The sequence below is a fragment of the Falco naumanni genome, chromosome 6, assembly GCF_017639655.2.
Source record: "Falco naumanni isolate bFalNau1 chromosome 6, bFalNau1.pat, whole genome shotgun sequence".
Lineage (NCBI taxonomy): Eukaryota > Metazoa > Chordata > Aves > Falconiformes > Falconidae > Falco > Falco naumanni.
The window spans coordinates 72,701,670-72,723,641 of NC_054059.1; the positions used below are offsets into that span (position 1 = coordinate 72,701,670).

Consider the following 21,972-nt stretch of genomic DNA (forward strand, 5'->3'; position numbering starts at 1 on the left):
AGGTTAACTGGTCCCAAGGCCAACGAAGCTGAAGGCCAGCAGCGGTTTGTGAATCTCAGGGAAGGATGTGTCCCCCCCGGCCCTGCCTGGCACGTCACAGGGTGTGCCAGCCTGGAGCAGCAGCCAGGAGCAGACCGTGGCTGTCAGGCACAGGGCCAGGCCAGAAATCCTCACGTCCCCCCCAGCGTGCCAGCTCCGCTGCGTGCTGGGCAGCAGGCAAAGCGCAGGCAGGCACTGCCCCTGGGCACGGGGAGGGAGGCCTGCCCTTCCACGGGTCTTCAGAGGTGGCTCCTGGTTGCATTTCTGGATGCTGAACAGGAAAGCCCCTTTGTGTGGGATCAGGATCCCAGTACTTTCATTGCAGGAGGGACACTTCAGCAGCAGGACTTGCTCTTTGTAATAGGCAGGAGGATGTGGGACTCCTAGGCCAGAGACAGAGCCTGGGTGGTGGCAGCCTTGCTGGAGGCATCTGGAGCTTACGGTCCTGACAGACGGCACGGAGGAAGCACCCTACCAGGGCCGTTGGTGTGGAGGTGTGTGAGCAAGGACGGAGCTACCCCTCTGCCTCTGGGTCCCCTGACTAGAGCCAGGCCTCACAGCGGCTGGGTGCAGCCCACATCACATCCCTGTGGGACTCCTGGGGCTGCACTGGTCCCTTACCCAGTGCCCACTCCCGTGGAGTTGATTCACAACCTCCATCATCACCCTCGAGGGCAGCTCTTCATCACCAGCCTCGGCCATACCCAGCTGGGGAGGAGAGAAATGAGTCAAAGGGCAATTAAACATTAACAGCAGGCAGTCGCCACAGCAGGACAGCTCACAGGGCTTCCTTTGTTCCAAAGGGGGATTTAATTTATAAAAATAACAGAACTCAGAAGGTCACCAGAATCACTAGACGTGACATGCGCGTGTGATCCATCTCTGAACATCCAGTCCGCTCTGTAAACAGTCAGGAGAAACCCCAAGACCTGTGGCCAGTCACCTGAGGAGCAAACAGGAGGGACCACGCGTGGCACAACAGACCTGGAGAGCCCCTGAGCAGCAGGAACCGAGGAAGCCTTTCGGTTACTCCAGCCACTAGGATCTCACACTCAAAGTGAAGTGCACCATTCAGCAACAGGATTACTTACCCTCCTCAATGGAAAAAAAATACAGAGCAACAGGTTTGAGGCCAGAATTAAGTAGTTTCCTCCACTAGACAAGAGGGGAGGTTTCCGGTGAACTCCACAGTGTTATAAAACATGCAAAATAAGACCTCATCAGCGTGCCTTGCCACAGCTCCAACGCCTGCCCTGCTGACCTCCCCCAGCCCACCTTTTTGTATATCTAGGAGAGGAAAAATATTTTAAACATTAACCTTTTGTAGCAACATCTCCCCTTGGTTATTTCTACACCAGAGGAGTAAAAAGTGCTTCCCAGCAGGATAGCTTATTTCTTCTTCCCAGCAACCCCGCACCAAAAAACAGAGCAAGAGCAAAACAACACTGGCTTTAAAGTCCCTTAATGCTTGCTGCCAAAAAGGGGGAGGATCTACTGTTGATTTATGATGTATTTTGAAAGGGAAACACAGAAAAGCTGCCTTGAAGAGAAAAAAAAAAATAAAATATTGCACTGAACACAGGAGAAAACACTTTCAAACAGGATACCTGTGGGGTGGGGTAAGGATGCCTGTGCACACACTCAGTGGCTTCCATTTCGTACCTTAGTGTCCTGACCTTCCCTGCCCAAGTCATACAGCAGCAAGGAAGTAAAACTGGGTCCTGACAAAACCACAGGGGCCCAAGGAACCTCCTGCTTGGTCTACCCTAAGAGCCTAGCAGACCACCACAGCTCCAAACCCCCTCAGGATCACAACAGCCAGATCTCAAGCCTCTGCGAGCACCTGCTGGGGTGACCAGCAACGCTCCCCTCTAAATCAACAAGACTCTTCGAAGGGCAGAGCAGCTGTGACCAGGAGGGAGCAACCTGCACCCACCTGCTGATCAGCAACCCATAATAACTAGCAAAGCAGGGCAATCGCTGCTGCTGTGAGAGAGGGTTGGGGGAGAACATGCCCCTTCCACCACTCACCTAACCAGAGCGCGCTGCGGGGCCAAGCGAGCCTACAGACTGCAGGCACCCATGGAGCTCTGTGGTGTGGCTGAAGCTCAGGAGACGAGACTGGCCGAGGGCAGGAAGGGCAGAGCTGACAGGCACCCATGCTGCAGGCTGAACTGCCTCCTCCTTGGGTCAGCACCCTCCTCTGGCCTGCAAACAGCCAGGGCCACCCACGCCTGAGGACAGTCCCCCAAGGGGCACAGTGGCACCTACCCAGAGCTTGCCAGTGTGGTGTGAGCAGAGGGCCGGGAGAGAAGGAGCACGCAGCCTGAGGGACTGCAGCCCTAAGGGCTCTTCCCAATGAGCTGAGCTCAGGGAGACCGAAGGAGGTGGTGGCAGGAGACTGGGCTGTGATAACGTGGTGAGTGCCTGGGGGAGAGCCCTAGTCCTGCCAAAGGGACCATTACTGGCACCACAACAGGTTGAGGAGGAAGGGGAAAAGGACGCTCTTGGAGCTGGTTTCTCCCTGCAGTACCAGAGAAGTTTCCTCAAGCAACCTGCCCTCCCCACTGCCAAAAGCAGCATCGTTGGGTGTCAGCTGGAAGTAGCCGGCTTTGCTCGGCATGCTGAACTGCTCCGGTGCTCGGCAGTGCCTCTGTGGCTTCCCACATGGGCAGCCTTGCAGAGGCTGCTCTAGGATAACCCAGGACTAGTAACTCACTGCCCTCCTGGGCATCCTCCACCCATGACACCAACGTTTTCAGGCACAGAAGTTTTCGGGTCAGAGCTTGCTCTGCCCTCACTGCACCCACAGGTTAGAGCCACATCCAAACCCCTCCACAGCTGGTAAACTCCTGGGAGGTGTAACACAGCTGGGAAGGTGGGGACTTCACTGCTTTCAGCACTTACCGCCAACCACGACCTGGGGCCATGGATGCAGGGAGGGCTCTGGGGTCCCTCTCCCCTCCTCAGCACATCACAAGTGCACTGCAGTCCTGTTCCCATGGCTGGTGCTGGAAGCATCTGTGCCCACGCTAGCGGTAAATGTGAGGAGGAAAGAGGTGCCCCACAGCCGTACAGCTGCCTGGGAGCTAGCTCGGAGGAGGGGAAGGTTTTCAGCTCTGAGTGGTTCTATTCCCTACTTTATGTTTTTGAGAAGCACGGTCCGGGCGTTCACCACTGCTTTGAAGGCGTCCTCGCTGCCAGGAGCCACACACTTATCGGGGTGGAGCAGCACAGCCAGCTTCCGATAGGCTTTGTTCACTTCATCCCTAGGAGACACACGACAAGAGTGAAGGGACCCATAAGACACACAGCCTGGCCCAGCTGAGCTCCCACTATGCTCAACAGCCCTGTGCAGACACTTTTGAACCCTTCTGTTTCTTGCATTAAGGACCTCCAAGCTTTGGAGGTGGTGCTACAGAGAAAGAGCTGCAGAAAAGCACACGGGGCACTTCTTGGTGTTGCACGAGCAGAAAAGGGGGAGAATCCCTCTCCTGGGGCAGATATAACCTCTCTACCATGGGACTGCGCCGGCACAAATGCTCCCATCATGCCAGACACGTGCCTGTGACACGTGCCATGGTGTGCTGAGTCTCTGGCACCGCAAGAGCAGAAAGCTGGGAGACAGCGTGGGGGCACACGCACCCTGACTCAGCTTCGCATCAAACCGCCTACGCACTCCGGTGAAGGCATTGCACATCACTTCAGCCCTTTAAGCCTGGGGTGTCTGGTCCAAGGCAGACATCTCGGCTCCAGCTGCAGGCCATGGAGAGATAGGGGCACCTCTTCACGGAGGCAACTCTGTCTCTTCCATCTGCACTGTGATTGCCAGCACAAACTGCCCTGCAGAGCTGCTGCTCTCTCCCTGTGGATGAGAGGGGGCTGGAGGAGGGGTTAGGCTCAACACCTACATTTCCAAGAGCCAACGGGAGGATGTACGAGTCCCGAATGATATAATCTAATGATAAAATCTACTTTCCAGCCCCTCCGCAAGGAGTACACAAGGGTGGTCCTCACACTTCAGAGAGAATAAAGTAAAGGATTGCTCCGGGAGCTTGTTTTAGCTGCCCAAGTCATACAGCAGAACGGGGAGATTCAATATCCAACCTCTTACACAGGCAATGACCAATTCCACCTGGCTAGAGGTCCTCTGAGGAAAACAAAGAGAAAGCTTGTCTTGTGGGAGTAGTTTCCAGGTGGAAGAACTGTAACATAAATCCCTTTTTGCTAATGTGGGCAGCAGCCTCACAGCTGCCTTAAAACTCCTCTAGATGTGGTGAGCAAGGAAAGGAAAGCTGGAGCTGCTCCAAACACGTCTGGCCAGAGACGGCTCAGCCTGGAGGCAGGGTGTAAGGCCAGGCAGCCAGCAGGGCTGAAGTTCTTGCATTCATCATTCCCCCCTTGCCTCCAGCCTGGCTCGTCTGCTAAAAGGGCAAATTTGGTGCTCAGGACCAAGGGTTTATTCTGCATTGCCGCAATTTTGTGACTAGATGCTTATGCCCAGATGCTATATAAACCGAGGTGAGCTTAGCAGCAGGCAGGTCACTAAATGATCACAGATCCAACTAGCCTGCCAGGTCAGACAGATGACAGACAGCCAGGCACATGCTGAAGTCTCCCTCACCTTGTGGCTCCGGGTTTGACCCCCAGCATGTCCCAGCTGTCCTTGCTGTTGCGGATCCTGCGAATGGCATCTGCCTGCTCTTTGGTGAAGCCAACTCCCATGCTGGAAGGAGGGCGTTTCCCACCGTTGTCACACAGGTCAATGATGGCAGAGTAGAAAGTCTGAGGACACGGGAAGGAGTCAGCAGGAAGGAACAGTCCCCAGAGGTGGTGGCATTGCATAGGAGACCCCAGTGCCCTTGCTGGCTGCGGGCTCATGCTCCGAAGCATGGGGGAGCATTTGCACAACTGCTGAATGTTCACTGCCCACTGCCTGGGCCATGGGGCACTGACATACCCTAGTCTGGGGGCAATCCAGTCCTTGCAAGGGCCATGGGACAGACTGAGGAGGAGGCCAGGCTGCGCATTCACCTCAAACTCAGTTCAGCTCAGTGCTAGACCTGAACAGGTGACATGGGCATCCCTGCTTTATGTTTCCAGCAGCCTGGGGGATCATCAGCTCTGAGCAACACAATGCTAGGGCCAGCTCAGGACTGGAAGGACTAATACTGATCCTGAGCTAAACAGGTACGGCTTTCTCAGGGTGACATTTCACTGGGAAGACACCTCTGGGGCAGAGTTCCCAACAAGGTTTTGTGGGATCCAGGCAGTTCAGGGGATATCCTGCCAACAAATCCTGGCTCAGTGTGGTGTCTGTGCCCTCATCACCTTCATTACACCTTACCTGAAACATCTCGTTGATTCCTTCTCCTGTTTGTGCTGATGTCTCAAAGTAAAGAAAGCCCCGGCTCTCTGCCCAGAGCCGCCCCTCACTTTCATCTACGCTGCGGTGCTTGGTGCAGTCAATCTAGACCAGGAGAAAAGGCAGAGATCAGAGCCCAGCCAGGGTCTGCAGCAGCAGCTGGAGGAACACAGCTTCAAGGTCGATCATCTAACAGTGGGTAAAGGTTCTGTCTGGCTGGAGAGGCTTTTTGCTTATCCTGAAGGAATGGAGGCAACGTGGAAAGAAAGCACAGAAAATTCAAGTGAAAAGGCCTTTGAGATTTTACCTAGTCCAGAGACAGTGCAACATCTACTTGATCCCTTCCTCATGTGTGGCCACCACATTCTCAAAAACCCATTGAAATGTGGTCTCCAGTGCTTCCCACACACAGATCTGACTCTTAGAAAGTCTTCCCTACAACCAATAACATTTTCCTTGTTGCAGCTGGAGCTTAGAAGCTTGGGCTCAAGCTGGGAACACAGTGAGCCCTGAGGGCCAGAGATCAGGGCTATGCCGCAGCCTGGCTCACCCCTACAGCCCACCTTGTTTGCACAGACAACGAAGACAATGTTCTCCATGTTGCCATGGGGGCCCAGCTCCTGCTTCATCTCAGCCAGCCATGCATCCAGTGCATCAAAAGACTCCTTTTGTCCAACGTCGTAGACCAGGATGACCCCCTGTGTGTCCTTGTAAAACTCGTTCCTCACCTGTGGGGACAAAGGTAGGGCACTGGCACCAGCGATAGCCAGGCTGAGAGCACACAGCCTGGCAGATCTGGGTATCACCATTAACTTGGCACCTATCTGGTTCTGTGGTAAAAATCTCATCTCCACACAAACAGAATATCACAGAAAAAGACCTGGATCACAGGAAAAAGATGACACGAAGGACCTGGGAGTTCTGGTGGGCAGCAAGTTGCCCATGAGCCAGCAGTGTGTCCTTGTGGCCAAGGCGGCCGGTGGGATCCTGGGGTGCATGAAGAGAAGCGTGGGCAGCAAGTTGAAGAAGGTTGTCCTTCCACTCTGCTCTGCCCTGGTGAGGATGCATCTGGAGTGCTGGGTCCAGTGCTGGGCTCCCCAGTTCCAGAGAGACAGGGAAATACTGAGAGGGGCCAGCAGAGGTGACCAAGCTGATGAGGGGCTGGAGCATCTCCCTGGTGAGGAAAGGCTGCGGGAGCTGGGGCTGTTCAGCCTGGGCAGGAGAAGGCTGAGAGGGGACCTGAGCGATGCACACAGGTACCTTAAGGGCCAGTGTCAGGGGGCCGGGGCCGGGCTCTTGTCAGCGGTGCCCAGCGACAGGACAAGGGGCAACGGGCACAAACTGCAGCACAGGGAGCTCCTGGGGAGAGCAGGAAAAACTTCTTTCCCTTGAGGGTGCCGGAGCACGGGGACAGGCTGCCCAGAGAGGCTGTGCAGTCTCCTTCTCTGGGGACGTCCAGAGCCCACCTGGATGCGATCCTGTGCAGCTGCTGTAGGAGAGCCTGCTTGAGCAGGGGGTGGGCTGGGTGGGCTCCAGAGGTCCCTGCCAACCCTGACCATGCTGTGATTCTTTGAAACAGGATAGACAGGGGAACCCATGCAACACCCTGACCACACTGTCCCCAGGCCCATCACAGGAGAGCAATTTGCCCATAAAAGATTCATCTTCACATGCACAAAAAAGCAGAGGCTCAAGGGCAGACAAGGTGTCAGACCGACTCCCGAGGAGACTAGAAGCTCTGGGAGTCAACCAAGAGACCCATTTGCATGTGTGTGTTTCCCTGTGTGTGAGGCAGTGGGACAGACTGAGGATCCAAGGCCAGCCACTGCATGTCTCGGCCCAGCTACTGGAGGAACCTGCAGGATATCTGTCCGTGCATGTGGGTGTGCATAATGGAGGATGCAGCCTCCAGGGCTTGTATGCCCAGGGCCAGCAACTGGGGAGACCGCGGATCCCCAGGACAGCTGCTGGAAGAGTGTCTAAGGCCAGATACAGGACAGTTATTTCTGATCAGCCAGAGAAGACACCAGGCCAGGATGAGGACACTGGTGCTGTTTGTGCCAGTGCTGGCTGTTCCTGTGTCGATTTGTACAGCCAGCCATGTTTAGACGTATATATGTCTTGTACAGGTGGGCCTGTGTGTGCCTACCAGGGATACACACTCAGCCTCACTACCGGTTGGACCTCAAAGCACGGACCTGCAGCAGCCTCATCTCTTTCAGGCTCCTGGATTCAGTAACCCCTAGCAGCGCGGAGTCACTGCTCGCAGACAGGCAGCAGGGGTTTCCAGTGCTGGTCTGCATTAGGTATCCGTAGCAAGAAAGAAGGGGTTGTACTGCAGTGAAGAAATGTATTTTCAAGTTTCCCACCCCCAAACCCAATTTCAGGCAGATCTGAGGAAAGCTGATGGGTGCCAAACAGTTCTGAGACAGGTCAGCTGGTGTGCTGCCTGGAGCCGGGTCTGCCTTACCTCATAGAAGAACGGGTGTCCTGCCATGTCAAAGATGTTCACCTTAATCTCTCGGTCTCTGACCTGCACTCTGAAAGAGAGGTATGAAATGCTTGAGAAGGCTCTCCCTCAGCCTTTGTGCAGGCTGCGTCCCCACAAGAACACCCCTTATCTCTGCCAGCCCTCTGCAGAGAAAGAGCTGGGTGACCAGGGGCAGAAACCTCAGTAAGTTCCAAGCACCTGGGTTTAATGGCCAGAAAACTGCCCCTTGAGCCAGGCAAACAAGGAAGAGACCACCAGCTCTGGATACAACATGGTAATGGGGAGCTATGCTAGCAGAGAAGACTCATTAGGCAGATTATCTTATTATTAAAGCAGAAATGCAGATTATGCTATGGAAACTAAGCAGTCTTGGCAGAGCCAAGTACACCTGGCTCAAGGCAGTGTGGCCATTCAGGAGCTGCAGGAGATGAGACAGCCCCACTGCTGTCTCCCCGGTGGTCAGCAGCTCCCACAGCAGACACCTCACCCAGGCCCTGGCAGACCCACGCCTGCCATCTGTGACAGCACAGTTCATCACACTCTCCCAGCACTTGCAGATCCTCACCATGAAGGTACTTACTTTGTGACACCGTAGTCGATACCAATAGTCGCCAGGTATTTTGGAACAAACCTCTTCTCACAGTAACGCTTTATAATGCAGCTCTGGGAGAAAGGGAAAGGGGGTCTCAGCAGGATGGCACCATACACCGCAATATTCACATTAATAAGAAATTCACTGACAGCCCCCAGCCACCTGGATGGCTTCAGAGACATCAACTCTGCAGGAAGTCCCTAAACTAGCTAATTAACCCACAACCAAAGGACAAATCTTTACCAGGACAGTTTTCCTTCTGCAAAACGCAGGAAAAGCCGCTGGGTGTCATTTATTCCTTACCTGTTTGGAGATCGGAGTGCCAAGAAACTGATTTATCCACATTCTGGTTTGTTCAGCCTGGAGAATAGAAGGTTCTGGGGAGACCTTAAAGCACCTTCCAGTACCTAGAGGGGCCTACAAGAAAGCTAGGGAGGGGCTTTGGGCAAGGGCATGTAGCGAAAGAAATTGTTTACTGTGAGGGCGGTGGGGCACCGGCACAGGCTGCCCAGAGCAGCTGTGGGTGCCCCATCCCTGGCAGTGTTCAAGGCCAGGCTGGATGGGCTTGGAGCAGCCTGGTCTAGTGGAAGGTGTCCCTGCCAGTGGCAGAGGGCTGGAACTAGGTGATCTTTAAGGTCCCTTCCCACCCAAACCATTCTGTGATTCTATGGCTCCCCTACAGAAAACATCCACCCTGGAGTAGCTGGGTGTTCATTGCCTGGGGGCAGTCAGCTCCCCAAAAGCCATGAAGAACACTCTGGCAGCCCAAGCAGGCAGCATGAGAAGCACATTCAGCCTCACACTAGGTCCCTCCAGCCTCCATTCTGCCCCTGACTGGCATAGATACTGTTTAGGGAGAGGAGGTAGCTGCTATCATCCATCAAGACATAAATATCGTAAGGATAAATGTCACTTGCCACCTCTTTGCCCACTCTGTCCGGCAAGATCCTTCTGGGTTTTCTTCCCACCAGTGAGGCATTTGTCTGCCCCAAGGGAGGCTTTGTGCCAGCAGCATAGTACAACTACACTGACTTAGCAAATAAAAAAAGGCAGCGCTTCAGAACAGAACCTATCTGGGAGAAGTAACACCCCAGAGAAGAGCTGGGTCACCACAGCAGGAGGAAGGGGGGGTCCTGGGTGAACCCCTGATTAAAGCCAAACAGGGGAGGGGGTCTGGCAACCTCCGCATGCCCTGGAAGAAGGCACTAAGGGCTGGATCCATGCTTTCTGCCCTCAGGTGCTGCACTGTGGTATCTGCAGCTGGAGCACGGTCACGAAGGCTCCCTCCCAGGGAAGCGTCCAGGGGAACGGCTGTTCCTTGGCAGCCAGATCACGGAGGGACCCACCTCACACAGAGGGGAAACGCTCTGCGGCCCGCTGGGCCCACGGGGCAGGCCCCGAGCAGGACCGGGGGCCGCACCCTGCCCACCGCCCGCCCGTGCCGTGCCGCGAGCCCCGCACTGGGCCTGCCCCGAGGGGGGCGGGTAAGCAGAGGCCCAGGGCACGGAGGAGGCCACTGACAACAGGGACCGCAGACACCGCCATGACACCCGCCACCAGCTGCGCGCCAAGGCGTGCAGCCCCGCCCCTCGTCCCGCAGCCAATAAGACTCGGCGTTACGGCGCGCGGCCCCGCCCCAGCTGTCAATCCTCCGCTCGTCCCACCCTCCCACCACGCAAAGCACGGAGCGGCCTGCTCCCGATTGGCTAGAGACCGGCACAGCCACCAATCCGCGCCCTCACGAGCAGCTCGGCCGCCTGTTTGCACCCGGCTGCCTATTGGATAGCTGGCCTGCCCGCCACCGCCCGCCCGCCAATCGCACCGCCTCACCTTGCCCACCTCCGCGTTGCCCATGGAGATGACTTTAACCCGCAGCGACTTGCGCGTCTCCTTTCGCTTCTGCGGATTCGCCTCCATGGCGGTGCGGGCTGGGGCGGTGCGGGCCGAGCCGCGCCAAGCTGAGGCGGCGGAACCAGGGTAGGAGCGCGGCGGCCCCAGGGCCGCCCCACCGCCCCGCGCCTCAGCTCGCGCGAGACTTCCGCCCGCCTCCCGCTCCGCAGCCCGACGTTCTCGCGAGATTTGGCGAGGAGGTTGGCGCGCGCCGCTCTGGCAGGAGCCGTCAACGCCCCGCAGGGGGCGGCAGAGCGGTGCGGTGGGGGCCGGGGCGCTGCCTGCCCTGCCCGCCCTGCCCGCACTGCCTGCCCTGCCTGCACTGCCCGCACTGCCCTGCCTGCCCTGCCCTGCCCTGCACTGCCTGCCCTGCCTGCCCTGCACTGCCCCTGCCCCGTCCTGCCGTGCCCCATCCTGTCCCTGCCCCTGCCCTGGTCCTGCCCCCGTCCTGCCCCTGTCCTGCCTGCCTTGCTCCTGCCCTGCCTGCCCCGTCCTGCCCCTGCCCCTGCCCTGGTCCTGCTCTGTCCTGCCCTGCCCCTGTCCTGCCTGTCCTGCCCCTCCTGCTCTCCCCCTGTCCTGTCCTGCCTGCAAAACCCCGCCCTGCCCTGCCCTGCCCGTCCTGTGCACCCTGGGGGTTAGCAGTGAGGTGCTGTAGGAAGGGACAGACTGGTGGCCCTGCACGAGGCCTGCCCTCCACCTCTTTTTTCAGTAGGACGGGCCCTGGCCTGTGCCCCATCTCCAGGGGCTCAAAAGCAGCACCACGCAGCATTGTCCCGCCGGGCCCAGGCCGTCCTGCTGTCCTTGTGTGCTGAGCTGGCGGGGGCGGGGGGTGACCCCGGGGAGCCCCAGATGGAGCAGTTACACCGCCTGTTCCCTGGGACTTGCCACAGGGCTGTCCCCCCAGCCTGGGTCCCTGTAGGACTGAGAATGGGCCAGGCTGGGGAGGCTGGCCGGGGTGCAGCTCACAACCTTCCTGTGCAGGCTGGGATGGAAAATCCTGGTTCAGCCTCGGTTAGGAGCTGTTTGGGTTGGTGTTGAATCAGTTTTGGGGAGGGGAAAATGTGCCTTCCTCGAGGATGACCCCCTCGTGAAATAGGTTCACGAGGCAGGCAGCCTTAGGTGACACGAGAGCTGGCAGTGACCCCATGGCACCCCAGGACAGGGGTAGAGGGGCTCACCACGGAGCAGGGCCACGCACCGGGACCCTCATGGCAAATAACATCCTTATCTGCTCCTTGCAGCCCAGGGAGATCCTGCCAGGAAGGAGAACCTTTGTGTTGTGCCTCAAAGACAAGGTCCCAGAAGGGGACACAGGGCTGGGAGTTTTGAGGCCATCTTCCCAGGGGGATCGCAGCTGCCCCTTGGCACGGAGATCCTCGGGCAGGGCCCACGTGGCTTGGGCATCTCTCAGCTCTCTGCAGACTTTGCTGTCAAGCTAGAGATGGACATGGGAGCAGGTTTTCTCAGCTGAGATGGTCTAAGCTTAGGGATCCTGTGACACCCCCCGCCATGTCCTGCTGGGAGCATGTGCCTGGCTGGCGAGAGGCCTCACTGGAAGCGAGGGCGGCAGAAGTGGGTGTTGAGGAGGGGGTCACTAGCACGTGCTAAGGGCTAGGAATGCTGGCTATCAATACCTCAACACCTCTTCTGGCTTCCTCCTGACTGGCAACAAGAAGCTGCTTTTTGACAGGCCTGTTACGGGCTGTTTGGGATCTTCTGCCTCATTATCTGGTCTCATAAATCTTCGCCAAAAGAGCCCCTGCCATTATCCATCTCTGGGTGTTTTATGACCCCAGCTCTGTTCTTCATCTTCATGTCACCTTATCTTTAGCTTTGTTCTTCTTTGTTATCTTCAGCTTGTTCTTCATCTTCCCACTGTCTGGTGGCTTGATGAAACCAGGCACATGTCTCTGTGCCAATTTAAGCTGATTTCTTTAACCCTCCATTGATCCTATGCATCCATGTACAGACATTCCTGGTCAGATGGTTGTTATTGTTTCTTACAAGTCCATCTGGCAACTGATTTGGTGAACTCAGCCCTTCCTCCTTGAGATGCTGGTGAGGACATCTATGGGCAGCTCCTCGCCTTGGCCTGTGGCACTGTCCCCTCTCCCAAGCCATCAGAGACCCTATCTGCCCAGCAGCATCATAGGAATGGGCTTAGAATTCCCACTTCCATGCAGGAGGCAAGCACTGCCCTGCCCCCATCCCAGCAGCAGGGGAGAGATGAGCTTGGGGTTTTCTTTGCACAGTTCATCCTGGGCCAAGTGTGTCCTTTAGTTTATTTGGAAAACAGGAAAAAGGAAGAAGGTAATTTTCCCCCTCTCTTTGTTTTGCTACCAGCTAGAAAGCCCTCCGTGGGGTTTTCTCTGGGCTGGGAGGAAAAGAGCCCTGGGAGGACAAGGGGAGGTAGCTTAGCTCCGTGCCAACCTCCTCACCAAGTCTGGGCATCGTAAGGGCTTACAGCAGACCTGCTGACTTACAGGTTCGGGTCGTGGTAACAGACACCAGATCAGCAGCTTTAGGGGCAAACAATTTATTTCTAAGAAACAGTACAGTAATAAATACAGATCAGTAGTGCAATTAGCCAGGTTATAATGACAGCAAATCCAATAATTCACTAATACGGGGCTAGACTCAATATCCGGGTGTGCGGAGACTTACACGACTGTGGATATCAGGCAGGCACGGAGCAGGGCATGGCTTCATCTCTGGACGAGCGACTTGGACCGACCGACCTGGCTTGGGTAATCCCAAACTCCCTGATGGAACTGTTCTTTTTAATTTTGTGTTTCAGAAGCACCGTTTGGACTTGTTAACCCACCACCACGTCTCACCTCTGCTCCCTTCCTGCGCCGGTTCTGGGGCCTGGAAATAATGTGTGAGGCAACGCTAGCCTTGCACATCACCCCTTGTTTGGTGGGGGAAAGGGTGACCGCCTTGTCGTGGTGGTATTAGGCCAAGACTCATGTTGATGCCTCCCCCTTCTGCCCTTGGGGGTGTCAGGCACGGAGGGGAGTTTGGCCACGGAGTGATTAAGGGCTACATCAGAATAGTGCAGGCTGAAAACCAAGTGCTGATACGTAACGAGGTGACTAAAACAAGTAAGAAATGGCTCAAAATAAGGATAACAACGGGAGGATGAAGAAAGACATTGGATATTCCCATAAGGGTGGGAGACAACCCTAAAGGGCATTCCCACCAGCTACATGTAACTGTTTTTTTTGAGCACATTCCAGGATTTGTGTGACCTGTGGTGGACAGGTATTAATGTTTATTGTGCCTGCTCCCTCCCCTGCTTCGGTAGTCAATGTAAGGCCACATGCTGCAAAAACTCTTCCATCAGAGATGAGAGGTGGGAGGGTATAGTTGACAAGCAATAATTGGGGCAGTATACTTAAAATCACATCCAGCTAAGGTACAGTTACAGATAGACAGATAAACTAATGTAGATAAAGTATACGTAGTGTCAATATCCACAAAAGAATATAAAGATTGTGAGTGTACACAACCATTCCTGCCACACACAAGTGCTGTCCCAGCGTGTTTATTGGGTGCATTATGAAATGATAGGATCCCTTGAGGGATTAGGGCACATATCGGAGGCTCTAAAGGGATTTCCTTCACACGCAAACCCCAGTCCTGGCTCAGGGATACACGCTTTGGTGTCTCCTGATCACCAGCCTTTCATTCCCTGCTGACTCTGTAAGGAGATGTAAAGCTTTCGCAGTAAGGTGGTCACTGTGACTGGCTTGTTGGCCAGAACTGCATTTTTCCAAGAAAACTGGGTCTATAAGATGGGTACAGTCCTTTGGAGATGTCTGTAGCCTGGGGGAATAGCAGTAGGTTGGACAGGGAGACCAAGGCTCTTTGCAGGGATGCAGGCAACACCATCTCCATTAGACCAACACCCGGACAAGGTGCTCCTTGGGTTGCCTGTGTCAGTGTGTCTGTGCTGAGCTTGGGTTGCTTGTGCAGGTGTAACCAACGTTTCTGGCTGGCAGAAGCTGCATTTTTCACCTCCGTGACTGAACTGGCCCTGCCACTGTCACCCTGCTGTGTTTGATGGTCTGGAGCACTGTGCATGAGGTGTGCACGTAAATCTGTGGTGGTGACAACCTTGCACGTGTCCCCTGGAGTGCTCCTGTGGTGTGCATAGCACCACTGGGCTTGGGGAAAGAACCAGTGGTGTTTGGGCAGGAGAGGCAAAGCGTGATTCAGTTTCCCGATCCCTGAGCCAGGGTGGTGGCATGCTGTGGTGGTGGTGTGGGAGGAGAGGTGGTGCAGGGTCCTTGGACTTTGTGTTGGGGCAGAAGGACCACCGTGCTCATCTGTGGATGTCTGGGCCCCAGGAAGTGTTGGGACAGTCCTGTAGCCCTCGCAGCCCCCAGCACAAGTGCAGGGTCTCCCTGAAGGTCGCAGGGAGCTTCTCTGCAGCATTGCAAAAGCTGGGGAGATGGGGCAGGGAGCTAGCCCCATGTCAGCCCAGAGCATCGAGGAGATCTGGCTCAGGCTCAGGTGCCCTGTTGATTTGCCCGCAGCACCTTCCGGAGCTCCTGGAAACACCAGTGTTCGCAGCAGAGATGCCCACGGGTGCACCCCTTCCAGCGGGAGGGAGGGCAGTGCCTGGCTTTTCAGCAGAGATTCTCTGTCCACTGCAAGTGATTCGTGCGCGGGCAGCATTGCCTTGCGCCGTGACAGCGTCCCTTCTCCCAGTCCTTCTCCCTCCAGTGCCACACATGTGCAAGAAATGGATCCTCATGTGACAAGTAACGCAGAGACATGTGAGAGGTGGCACATTGCCTGCAAGAGCTCTCAGGGCACAGGAAGACCCCGTCCCCGGGCATCATGCAAGCAACATGGGGAGTGCTGGCACCAGTACGGACATGGGTGCGTGCGAGCTGGTGCAAACACCCCAAGGCTGAGCACAGGTGTGTGGGAGCAGCTACAGGCGGCTGACCCCTGGGCCTGGCTGTGTCCCGGCTCCATGGCCGGGAAGGGATGCACACTCATGCCGGAGACCCTGCTGCGGTTGCTGCAGCAGCTCCGTGGCCATGGAAACAGCTGCGGGAGAGCGGGGGGGATGCAAGGAAGGAGAGGCAGCAGATGGACCTGGGATGGACGTGTCTGACAAAGGAGGTGCCCAGGGTGAGCAGCTCCTTGCCATCCTCCCGGCATGACTGTTACAGCTCTAGCTGCCACCAGGTCGTTGTCTTCCCTTAGCACCCACCAGCCAACTCCCTCTGAGCCATCCTGGAGAGGGATCCTGGTGCTCGGGGCACAGCAGTCCTTCTTAATGCCCCATATGCCCACACTGCCTGACATGCTGAGCTCTGCACAGCGTTTCTGAGTCCTAAGCAGGAATGCAGCCATGTGTCCCAAGAGCATCCCAGACCCCAGGTGATTTGGCATCTCCCCTTGCCTGCTGGAGCGACGAGGGGCACTGTGCTGTGCCACAGCAGAGACGCGCTCGGATCCCTCTGGGCAAGCCTAGAGCATGTTGGGATGTCCCTTGGGGTGGTGACAGGTAGGGGCTGAGGAGCAGCACTGGTGGTGGGCAGGGTTTACCTCATCTCCACCCTTGTCTTGCACCATGAATTCAGGAGGAGCCACATGCTGGAGGTGGCCTGGACCCCTGCCCCAGCTTCCATGGATCCATCCTGGCCTGAGGCAGGGATAGAATCACGGACTTATTTAGGTTGGAAAGACCATTAAGATTATCAAGTCCAACTTTTAACCCAGCACTGCCAAGCCCATCACTAACCCATGTCCCCGAGCACCACATCTACACGTCTTTTAAATCCCTCCAGGACGGTGCCTCCCCCCCTCCCTGGGCAGCCTGTCCCAGTGCTGGACACCCTTTCGGTGAAGAAATGTTTCCCAGTCTCCAACCTAAACCTGCCCTGGTGCAACCTGAGGCCGTTCCCCCTTGTCCTGTCGCTTGTGACCTGGGAGCAGAGACCGACCCCCCTGGCTGCAGCCCCCTCCCAGGCAGCTGTAGGGAGCGATCGGGTCCCCCCCGAGCCCCCTCCTCTCCAGGCTGACCCCCCAGCCCCCCCATCAGACTGGTGCCCCAGCCCCTGCCCCAGCCCCCTGCCCGGCTCTGGACACGCTCCGGCCCCCCAAGCTCTGTCTGGGAGTGAGGGGCCAGAACGGACCCCAGGGCTCGAGGGGCGGCCGCACCGGTGCCCAGCGCAGGGGGACGGTCCCTGCCCCGGCCCTGCTGGCCACGCCATCGCTGACACCAGCCAGGGTGCTGCTGGCCTCCTTGGATGCCCATGTCCACTCATACTCTTTGAGGGCAGAGATTATACCAGGCTTTTCCAGTAGCAACAACTTTTGGGGTTCAAACCAGCACTATGTGTTTTGCGTATAGTCTGGGGGGGTCTCAGGGCTTGTTGATGGTGGTGTGGGTTGGTACTAGCATCTATGTGGGTGCTGTCCCCAGGTCCCTAAAGTGGCTGTGGAGGACTTGTTTCCTTGGCTGCACCATAGTACCGTCCCAATGACCACGGTGTCCCTTTGTGGTGAGCCGATGGCCTTGCAGATCCCTGTGAGCAAAGGGACGAGGGCTCCTGGGCTGGGGGGCTTGCTACATCTGCTTCAGGTTCTTATCATCAGGTTTTACTCTGAGGCTTTTAATTTACAATAAAAAGGACTTTATGACTGTTTTGGGGGCAGGGCCTGGCCAGGGACACTCAGGAGCTTCATCCCTCAACTTGTGACTGCTGCCATGTCCCCCTGTGAAAGTCCTCCGGTCCCCTGGGGACACGGATCTTCATGTGGCTGCTCCACCACCTGGGGAATCTGCAACACAGATTAACTCCCAAAATGTTTTAATTAAAACGTAATTTTCCTGCGAGGAAGATTGTGTGGCACCAGCTATTGCCTAATTAAATGATCCAACCCAGGGACTTTGCCATGTGGGAAGAGATGCAGCGAAAAGCTTGGGGAAGGGGAGATCTGTGACAGTCTGGTGCCAGCACCTCACCAGCCAAGGTGCCCTGTCACTTCCAGCCTTGTCCTTGTCCCCAGCCAAGGCCCAGGGCAGCATCTTTGCTTTGCTGTGTCACTCATGCTTGTGACAGGGTCTGGCACAGGGAGGGCTTTGGCTTTGTGGCTGGGTTGGTTTTGCTGTGCACGGGATGCGGTGGCCGTGGGAGATGTGTGGGGCCCCAGGCCATGAGGGGCTCCAGCGCAAAGGCCCCTAGTGTCAGCCTGGCCAGCTGGGAAAAGAGGTGGAATGGGTCCAAATGGTGGGAAAAAAGTAAATGTAAAGGAGAAAAGGTCATTGCTGTGTAGTACTCTGCAGTGCCACACTGTGCAGGGCTGGCCATGCCAAACCATGCCAAATTCCCTGTGTCAGGCTGTGCTGCACTGAACCAAGCTGTGCCGTACTGTCCTGCGCGGTGCAGTACCACGCGGTGCTGTGCTGTACCATACCGTGCCATACCCTTCTTCATGCCCTTCTGGCCTCCATGCCCTGACACCTCCCCATGTCCTGGCCCTGCTTTCATGCCACCCGCCTCCGGCTCATCCTTGAGTGGAGCCCAAAGACTGGGGACTGCATCCCTGTCTCCCCAGGGCAGTCTGAGCCCCCTAGTCTCACTCTCCAGAACTTTCCAGAAGCAGCTGAGCTGACCTGGATCTGCCCGCATTCCCTGCGCCGTGCCCCCGCAGCAGCACACCCTGCCACCCTTTGGGCAGCCTGGTGGGGCTGTCACCAGGCTGGCGGTGCAGGGCCAAGCCCCGGCGCTGCTGGAGGTTGCAGCTCAGGTGGGCACAGGCTCTGTGGGGCTGGCTTCGGGCCGGGGGGCGCACGCTGCATCCCCTCCCACAGGGGGAGAGCGCTGGGTGTACCGCGGAGGAAGGATGCTCGGGGTGGACCGGGGGGGTGGACCGGTGACAGGGGGCACCGACGTGCAGGTTCTGCCCAGTGCCGGGTTTGGGGCGCGCCGCGGGGGGGGGGGGGGGGTGTGGGGGGGTGGGGCGCGGGGGGCGCCGCGTGGGCCGGGGTGCCCGGCGGGGTGTGCTGCTGCGGGGGCACGGCACAGGGATGCCCGGCGGGGTGGCACCGGGATTCCCGGCGGGGTGGCACCAGGATGGGGGCGGGGTGGCACCGGGATGGGGGCGGGGAGGCACCGGCATGCCCGGCGGGGTGGCACCGGGATGGGGGCGGGGTGGCACCGGGATGGGGGCGGGGTGGCACCGGGATGCCCGGCGGGGTGGCACCGGGATGGGGGCGGGGGGCGCTGCCGGGCCGTGCCGTGCCGGGCGGAGCGGGTCGGGCGCTGCGGCCGCGCCGGCGGGAGGAGCCGCCGCGGTACCTCCCCCCAGGTGCCGCCCCCCCCGGTGCCGCCCCCGGCCGGCGCCGCGCGGTGGGGCAGAACCGGGCCGGGCACCGCCGCCTGCAGCCGCGCCGAGCCGCGCCGGGCCGGGCCGGGCCGGGCCAGCGGCGGCGGCCATGTACGGTGAGTGCCCGCGGCGGGCCGGGAGCGGGGCCGGGCCGGGGCTGTGCGCGACCCCCCCCTCCTCCCCCTCCCGCGCTTCCCGGGGACTTGGGCTTCGTCCCCGCCCCGCGGTGCGTCCCCCGGGGCCCGGCCAAGGGCTCGCCCCTCCAGGGCTGGGGGGCCTCGTGCTTTACAGGGTTGTGCGCCCCCCGTTCCTGGCGGGTGACCCCTCTTTGGGGGTGGGGGGTGGAGCCTCTGTCCTGTACGGAGTTGTGCGCCCCCCGCTTACTGGGGGGAGCCCCCCTCGGGGGTTGAGGGGACCTTGATCTTTTGCAGCCCCTAAGTTACTGGGGGGACTTGGTCCTCTGCAGAGGTGTGCATCTCCCTAGTTACTGGGGGGTGGCCCCTCTTTGGGTTTTGGGGAGGGGCACCTTGGTCCTTTACAGGGCTGTGCGTCCCCCAGTTTCTGGAGGGTGTCACCCCTTTGGGGCTGGGACACACGCTGTGGTCCCAGAAAAGGCTGCAAATGCCCCCTCTATCACTGGGGTATTGCCCCCATCCTGGGGGACTACAGTTCATTAATCACCACCCCCTACCCACCCCAGCCCATCTTCCTGGAGTCACCTGCTCCCCGGGACTGGGAGGACCGTGCTTCTCTATGGGACCAGTGACCCCCATGCTGCTGGGGCATCTGGGAAAGACTTGGGTGCTATATGGGGTGTTTCAGCTCCACCTGGCTACTTGGGGGGCGGGGGGAGTGTCACCCCCACCCCAGAATCAGGGGTCTTATACATGACCAGCCACCTGGGGAGCTGCCTGGTCCCTGGCATAGGGCAGACTCCAATCCCATATAGGCCCCTGAAGCTTGAGGTGTTTGGGGATGCCATCCCCCCCCCCCCCCCCCGCCCCGTTTGACCCCCATGCTGTCACTGGTGTCACTCCTGTGCGGGGCAGGCATATGGGGTCGCGTGTCCCCAGCCGGGCAGTGAGCGTGGTGAGGTGATGCCGAGTGCGTAATGGGGAGCAGCTGGCAGAGCAGCTGGCCGCCCCCCCCGCCCCGGGCAGTGGCTGCGCTAAGCTGCTGGGAGCTTTTGGGAAGGGCCAGGGGGTGGCCGGGTGGCTCTTAAATCCTTGGTACCCAAGCATCATCCTTCCCCAGGCTGTCAGTGCAGGGCGAGCGCTACAGAGGAGAGAGCCCCTGACCAGTGTCCTGCCTTGGGGGCTCGCAGCCCACCCCAAGGGCTGTGGGGTCACTTTGGTGTGGGGGGCCGAGCCCCCTTTCTGCGAGGTACTGCAGTGCCAGGGGTGAGTGCGTGGTGGGATGTGGCAGGAGGGAGATGGGTGGGAAGGGTGGTGACACTCCTTTTCTCCCCTTCCTTACCCCGGCCATGGGTGCTGGGGTGCTTTGGGGCTCAGTGGGGTTAACACAGATGGGAGGTCCTGAGGTGCGCTGGGCTGATGTGTTGGGATGCAGCACCTGCCTCCGGTGGGGAAAGGAGCAGAAGTGGTGGGCTTGGGGTGTGGGTTTCTACTTAGTGGGGCCGGGGCGGGGGGGGGGCGCTGAGGCAGGATGCATGGGTTCCGTTTCTTTCCTCTCCTCGTCACGGTGCTGACTCCTCTGTGGCCTCGGTTGAGTCATTCAGGTCTCCCAGCTGGTATTTTTCCACCCGCAAAACGAGGGGGATGCTTCCCTCTTTGGTGACAGCTGCTGCAGTGCCCCGGGGATGTGGCCCCTCTGCAGCCCCCCACCACACTGGGGTTTCCTCACCTGCTCCAACTATGGGACCTCTCTTTGGCATGGGATGGTGGTGATCCTCTTGTTGCAGGACAACTGGCCCTGATACCCAAATGCTCCTGCTGGTCCTCTTTCCGTCTGAGCTCCCTGCCTCGCTCAGGGCTTGTGCATCCACGCTGGGGCTTGGGCTGATCTTTGAGGAGGGGGTTCTTTTGGTGATTTGTGCTGCTGGCAAACATGAATTTGCATGGAGCCGTTATCATCCGAGCCATTTGCAGCAGCCTGGAGCAGGTGATCATGCTCTCCGCCGAGGAGCTGCAGGGGACCCCAGCCCCGCTGCAGACCTGGGGGAGAGCTGAGTCGTGGGTCCCTAAAGCCCCACCAGCTCTCCTGGTGTCGGTTTTATGATCTGGCTCGAGGGGTTTGACATGCTCTGGTTGTCCCCTGAGATCCTGGCTCAGTGGCCAGCCTGTCCTGCCCACCGGGAATGGCAATGCCGCACTGGGCCACAGCTCCTCTTACCCGCAGGGTACACCTCTGCTAGCATCTTGGGGGAGCCGCTGGTCTGAAATACCTGGTGTTTCCTTGGGGTGGGGAAGGGAAGAGCATCTCTGGGGACCTGAATGTGACTTTGAGGACAAAAGCTGGGACAGTCCCTTCTCCGGTAGCACTCACGGCCAGGCATTGCTGCGGCTCGTGGTCCTGGAAAGCATCCAGGAGCTGGAAAGCTCTGTGGGATACTTTGGATGAAAGGTGCATTAGGAATGCACAGGATTATTGGTATCTTTTTAATCTCTCTTTTAACTGTCTCTTGGCCTGGGGGAACTGGGACGGGTGACTGGGGATGTTTTTTTCTCCATGGAAAGCATGAAGCGGTGCAGGACCTGCTGCCTCCCTGGGAGGTGGTCAGAGGGGCAACATAGGGGGCACAGGCCACCCTCCTGCCCTCTGCATCCCCTCTAATCCTGCAGTGCTGGCACCTTGTGCTGAGCTGGTGCCCGTGTGTGAGCCAAGAGCGTCGTGCTTGGCACGGCTGTACCTGGCCCCCGTGGCTGGTGATGTGGTGCGGTGGCCGTGTGCGTGGAGCAGGGCTGCTGGGGGTCTGCGCCCCTTTGCAGCTCGGGTTCAGTTTCCTTTTGCAGTCACCGGTGAAAATGGGGGAGGCAAGCTTTGCCCCCAGCTGTGCTGTCACCTGGCCTGGGTGGCTGGAGTTGTGCAAACGGCGGGTTTGTGAGCCGAGCCTTCAGGCTGGTGTCCCTGATGCCCGGTGGGACCTCTCTGTCCTCAGCCAGGCTTGAGGCTTAGCTGCTCCAACAGGAGATTTTGCACCACCGGAGCTGAGGTGCTGCTGTTCAGCTGGCAGGACAGCCCGGTTGCCCTATGGGGGGCTGTGCGGTGGCCCTGGCTGGG

The 21,972-nt window shown here is 58.3% G+C and overlaps 2 protein-coding genes across 6 annotated transcripts in view; one reads left to right on the forward strand and one right to left on the reverse strand.

The window, feature by feature from the left end:
- Positions 1-830: 830 nt before the first annotated feature.
- Positions 831-10,545, reverse strand: DNAJC27 (DnaJ heat shock protein family (Hsp40) member C27). 3 transcript variants are annotated; one of them, XM_040599014.1, is made up of 8 exons: positions 10,318-10,545; positions 8,791-8,847; positions 8,476-8,558; positions 7,875-7,944; positions 5,968-6,132; positions 5,387-5,509; positions 4,664-4,824; positions 831-3,308 (listed from the first exon to the last, which is right to left on the reverse strand). In XM_040599014.1, the coding sequence occupies exons 1-8, from the start codon at positions 10,402-10,404 to the stop codon at positions 3,176-3,178; spliced, it is 879 nt and encodes a 292-aa protein (XP_040454948.1). In that variant the 5' UTR covers positions 10,405-10,545; the 3' UTR covers positions 831-3,175. The 3 variants fall into 3 exon arrangements, with proteins under 3 accessions (XP_040454948.1, XP_040454947.1, XP_040454949.1); XM_040599013.1 differs by having other exon boundaries at positions 8,791-8,904; XM_040599015.1 differs by lacking the exon at positions 8,791-8,847.
- Positions 10,546-18,806: 8,261 nt separating this feature from the next.
- Positions 18,807-21,972, forward strand: part of EFR3B (EFR3 homolog B) — a 40,703-nt gene continuing 37,537 nt past the window's right edge. Inside the window, exon 1 of one of the 3 annotated variants that reach the window (XM_040599130.1) lies at positions 18,807-18,848. In XM_040599130.1, coding sequence (XP_040455064.1) covers positions 18,842-18,848 — 7 coding nt within the window. In that variant the 5' untranslated portion in view covers positions 18,807-18,841. Of the gene's footprint in view, positions 18,849-20,001; positions 20,133-21,972 lie in introns of those variants that run through there. The other 2 variants (XM_040599131.1, XM_040599132.1) reach the window with 2 other exon arrangements.

What these genes read in the sequence shown, in the direction of transcription:
- DNAJC27 (XM_040599013.1), bottom strand. Translation starts at nt 10,404, where the DNA reads ATGGAGGCGAATCCGCAGAAGCGAAAGGAGACGCGCAAGTCGCTGCGG. An exon ending in ATCGACTACGGTGTCACAAA is followed by an intron (nt 7,945 to 8,475) that starts GTAAGTACCTTC and finishes CCTCTCTTTCAG; the next exon opens with AGTGCAGGTCAGAGACCGAG. An exon ending in GTCAAACCCGGAGCCACAAG is followed by an intron (nt 3,309 to 4,663) that starts GTGAGGGAGACT and finishes TGTGTCTCCTAG; the next exon opens with GGATGAAGTGAACAAAGCCT.